At 33.5% G+C, this 5028-nt stretch overlaps 1 protein-coding gene across 2 annotated transcripts; it reads right to left on the reverse strand.

Moving 5' to 3' along the window:
- Positions 1-418: 418 nt before the first annotated feature.
- Positions 419-4511, reverse strand: LOC126672041 (uncharacterized). Of its 2 annotated transcripts, none has more exons than XM_050365932.2 (7): positions 4041-4511; positions 2940-3146; positions 2691-2834; positions 2252-2371; positions 2050-2136; positions 1059-1573; positions 419-860 (listed from the first exon to the last, which is right to left on the reverse strand). In XM_050365932.2, coding segments are annotated over exons 1-7 (1434 nt in total). In that variant the 5' UTR covers positions 4401-4511; the 3' UTR covers positions 419-859. The 2 variants fall into 2 exon arrangements, with proteins under 2 accessions (XP_050221889.1, XP_050221888.1); XM_050365931.2 differs by having other exon boundaries at positions 419-864; positions 4041-4510.
- Between the last annotated feature and the right edge of the window lie 517 nt (positions 4512-5028).

Below are 5028 nucleotides of genomic sequence, written 5' to 3' on the forward strand. Positions count from 1 at the left end.
GACAAAGTCTCACATTCTATTTTTTTTTCTTTGTTTTTGAAAGTAAATTCAAACAAGCTTCATTAAACGCGGCAAAGAATGGGATTGATGCATTGGACTAGCAAGAACATATACAGTGAGAATTCAACATTAAATTTGCCAAATTGGAGGCTCAAAGTGGAATTGACCATAATTATCAAGGATGAGACATCGTTGATTAACTTATCAAAAATAAATTGAGAAAATGGTCAATCCAATTTTCGAATTTGTATTTAAGAGTCGTATGAGTCATTTTAAACTTTTGTCAATTAGATTCTAAAACTTGAATGTCGGGGTCAAAAAAAAAGTCATGTTTAACTTTTTTTACTCAATTAAATTCTAAATTTTGTGTTTCGGAGTTAAATAAATCACGCGTTTGAGGTATACATATTAGGCTTACTTGACCAAAATTAAGAGAGTCTGGGACTAATTGACTAAAAAATTTGAAAGTGATTCATTTGATCCCGACATACAAGTTCGAGGCCTAGATTGTCCATTTGCTCAAACTAAATCTGGATCCGGTCAGAACCACTCTTCTAGTTCTGCAATTTCATTTAAGTATAATATATAAATTAAAGAACTGTTCTTACTACATGATCTACTCCTACATATCGTCCGGCCAGGCGCAAGGACGCCATTATCAGGGGAGCGCTCTAATAGCTTGTTGTAATGAACATACATTTGCTTCTGTCTAAACTTCAGTCAGTGTGCATATGCAGAAAGCTAAACAACCAATAACCATGATTGTTATCAACTCATGTACCTCATGATAATGGCTGAATAGATGATGTTTCGAATAATATTATGGACCAATCGTTGCGCGATAAGTTCAGGAGGTACACCTGCCTGCAATAGGAATTAATTGGTCAACAATTTACTGAGTTTTCTTATTTTTATGATTGAGTCAACATGTTCAGCCATTGTTAGACTAGTTTAGTTTTGACTTGAAAATTTCATGCCACTTTCGGGAGACCAATAGCAATTGATTAATTAGAATATCATTAAGTATTAAACTGGAAGAAAGTGTAGACTATACTTACTAGGACCATCTCTTCTTAGAAGCTGAATCATTAGAGACAATTTGAGCCCGCCTTCTGCTCTTCTTCAACTCTCCACTAGATGACAGTTGCTTGGATCTTAAGGAACCAAGTCTACCGGACTTTTCATTTGTTGATATCTCTTTGAGGGGACTTGCTGAACTAGTCTCTGTTTGCCGTGCGGAGAATCTTCCCAGCGAACTGAAGGACTTTGCTGGTGCTGATTTTCTGTTTGTTGGTGGAGCAATGTCACTTGTCTGAAGATGTATCTTCTGAGCTTGATGATCGTGAGAGATATCGGAATTTGAAGAGGACGGGTCACTAGTACTAGGGCTCTCCCGGTCTTTGACAATGGGAGTTGATGATTTATTCGCAGGAGAAGAATCTGAATCGGATGAAGAAGCGCTAGTACTATTGTCCATATCATAAACAATGTTTTCCACCATAAGCGGAAGCTGCAAACTTTCTGTGACAGACAAAGAGGAGGATGGTCTCCGGAGCCTTGTGAGGTGCACCAACTGTAACAAATTAATCATTTCATGTGTGATCAGTATTAAAGTGCGAAACTCGATTGTTGCTTATGTTTCCAACATGCAGGTAAACAGCAGAATCATGATTCAAGACTTGTTTCTCCAAGATTTTGCCAATTTGATGCAATTCACAACAAGAAAACTATGCAAAGAATATTAATCTTCAAACTATATTTTTACTGTTCTTATCCAGATGTAGCAGAAACATTGGTTGTGAAGACACTGGAATAAGTCGAGAAAGATATTCCATCAATAATAGAAGTCATAATTTTATACCGTTCGCTTACTTTGCATATGTTAAGCGAATGTGTATTTGGATGGCCCATGAAATTGCTAAAAAGTCCTTAAAGCCTCCTTTTTAGGAGTTATTATTGTAATATTTGTTATCTAGTTCTCACAAACATTATGTACTTCTATTTACCGAAATTAATACAATTGCTGCTTTGCCAAAAAAAACTTCTCACCTTTTGTTCCAATACTAGTGTGTCCCTCTTAAGTTTCGAAATCATTGAGTTCTTCCTGCGTATAATGTCTTCCAGCTCCGCATTTCTCTGTAATTAAGGGTAGAACTTAGAAATTTTGTTTTGCTAACCAAATGAGCAAGCAAAAAAGAAAAGCAAGCTAGGAAAATTGAGCCTTATTGAGTACTAATAACTGGAGTAATACCTTTGAACATGCCATATTACTCGACTGTAGAACTACAGTCAGCTCCTTTATGGCGGCATCCTTCTCTTCGCACTCTCTCTTGAGATTGTAGATATCGCAGTCTACTGCAGCTACGTTCATCTGCAATAGATGGATCACATAACTTCAACACATTTAAAATTAATATAGTACAATAAAAGATGATTTACACTTCATATTGGTGTTACAACTGACAAATGACAATATGCAGTTTTAATTAATCACTTCATCTGGGATGCAAAGTTGTGGTTTGTTTTTCTCAATGCTGCAAAAGAGATTCTGTTTCCAAACTCCGAAGATTGAATGAAACAATATGATAGACTTGCTTACCAATTATTGAACTTTTTTCGCAGCAAATCAAGTTTTGTTAAGGAAAAAAAAACTGTTAAACAATAACTGCAGCATCTGTGTGTTTCATTACCTGAATATCTGCAGCAGAGGTAACACTGGAAGCCCAATCCGATAGATCTGACATACGTCGCTCTTCTTGTTCCGCCTCATTTACTAAAGGATTCTTGTACTGCAACATTTCATCCCCTCTAGACACTTTCACCGCAGAGTTATCCTGCAGGAAGCAAAGTTTTTGCATTTGAGCAGAAAATCCTTATAATAAAACCAATGAAGACCGCTATGTCACAATTCAAACTAGTGCTACTAGTCTGAGTCTCACCATTAGATCAGCAAAAAGGTTCTGGTGATGATCACAGTGCCAACAACCACAGTCAACAAATGTAATTTTGTCACAGCCAAAGGGATCAGTATATAATGATTCTACATTCTTGTTTAATGATGTATTGGTCTCAGGTTTTGTCTTAATGGTATTCAGCTGCTCACATAGATCATCTAGCTTCTGCTGCATACTTGATAGCACATGATCCTGAAAGTAAAAAATACTGAAAAAAAGTTAATTGCATTAAATTCCAATGTAACTTATAATTCATTAAAAAAAATGTGACTCTTATAGCCTCAAAATAATAATCCAGTGAAAAACAAAATCTTTAAACAGTAGTAATCAATAATTGTATTCAAACATAAACTTTTCATTCATGAAATTCTACTTACTCATAAAACAGCCATTAAGGCCTACTGGTAAATTAAATCTAAACCTTTATAGAGTTTTGCAATTTTATCCAAAACTTTTATTTTTTTTGTAATAATAGCCCGATTTCATTTTATTGTAATTTTGGTTAAAAAAAATTCAATCAATTTGATTGTTTCAAATTTTTAGTTGAATTTATAAATTAACTCATTAATTAGCAAAATCTATTTTTAGAATTTCAGAATTTAACTTCTGGTATTAAGAAAATAACGATAAAATTTAATTATAAATTATCCAACTATTTTTGATGATTAAAGCAAAAAAACAAATTTGATGCTAAAAATGATCGGAATACTCAAATGAAGTTCAATGCAATTGTATTGAGGTGAGAAATTGAGAAAATTAAATTGATTGAAAAATTTGCCAAAATTGCAACGGAATATTGAAATTAAGCTATTATTACAAAAATTAAAATCTTCAGATAAAATTTGAACAACTCGCAAAGTTTTGAATTTAATTTACCATTGGGCCTATAAAGAAAACAGTTTACATTTAATAAATTTGATTGATATTCAAAATCATGTACTAAAATCTATAATTACTGCAATTAACAGAGCTACTCCTAACAGTGATTCAACATTTAATTAAAAAATCAAAGAAGCTAATAACAAAAATTAATTAAACAATCAAGAATTTATGTATTTTAAATGAAAATAAACAAAGAACACAAACCCTAAGCTCCACTGATTTCTTGAGCTGAGAAATAATCCGATTCTTTTTGGAATCCGCAACAGCAACTCCGATCACTGCAACAATGAGAATTCTTTGAACGGGACTAAACAGCTCCCAAGCTAGAGTTTCCTCTCGGCCCAAGCCACCTCCAATGGCTTTAGCCGAGCTGGCTTCTTCTGCATGAACAAGCCGTCCTTGCAAAGACACCCAAGCCAGTCTACGAGCCGACGGGACAGCCCGGCTCGGAGTAAAGTGGCTCGAAAGACGGCGAGAGGACGGCGTCGGAATGGGAGAAAAAGGAGAGAGAGAGACTAGTGAAGGCGGAACTAAGCTGAACTGGAGATCGGAGTCTTCTTCCATAGCTAGACTGTAGAAATTTTTGTATTCGAATTCAATAATATTGGTGATAATTTTTATTTTTTTTATTGCACTAGAAGTTTTGGGATTTTGAACGGTATTAATTTTAAATTCTTAAGTTTGAGAGGGAAACATTAAAGGGTTGTGCAGAAACCGAACCGAACTGACATTCTATTATCGGTTCGGTTCTTTTATTAAAATGGTTTGATTTAATTTCAATCAACATAGAAACTTGATATTTGATTTCAATTCAATTTTAGCTTTTTGAAAATCGAACCGACTAAAAAACCCGAATAACAAATTAGAAAAATTAATATTAATATATTTATTTATATCTTTTTATTTTTTTATTTTTTATTTTTAGTTATATCTAATACTATATAGGTTAATAAATTTTTTATAATATATTAAATATTTTAATAACATATATATTAATTGTTTAAAATTAAAAAATTTAAAAAATTGTTTTTAATCGAACTAAATTGATTTTTTCAGTTCTACCGGATGCAGTTTGAACCTAACTTCGGTTTCGGTTCAATTTTAAACTTTTAACAAATTTCAATTTTTGGGTTTTTGGTTTGGTGAAACCGATCAAACTGCCAGATTGCCCAGCCCTAACTAGAAGAGAAGA

This window comes from Mercurialis annua, linkage group LG3 (genome assembly GCF_937616625.2).
Source record: "Mercurialis annua linkage group LG3, ddMerAnnu1.2, whole genome shotgun sequence".
Classification (NCBI taxonomy): Eukaryota; Viridiplantae; Streptophyta; class Magnoliopsida; order Malpighiales; family Euphorbiaceae; genus Mercurialis; species Mercurialis annua.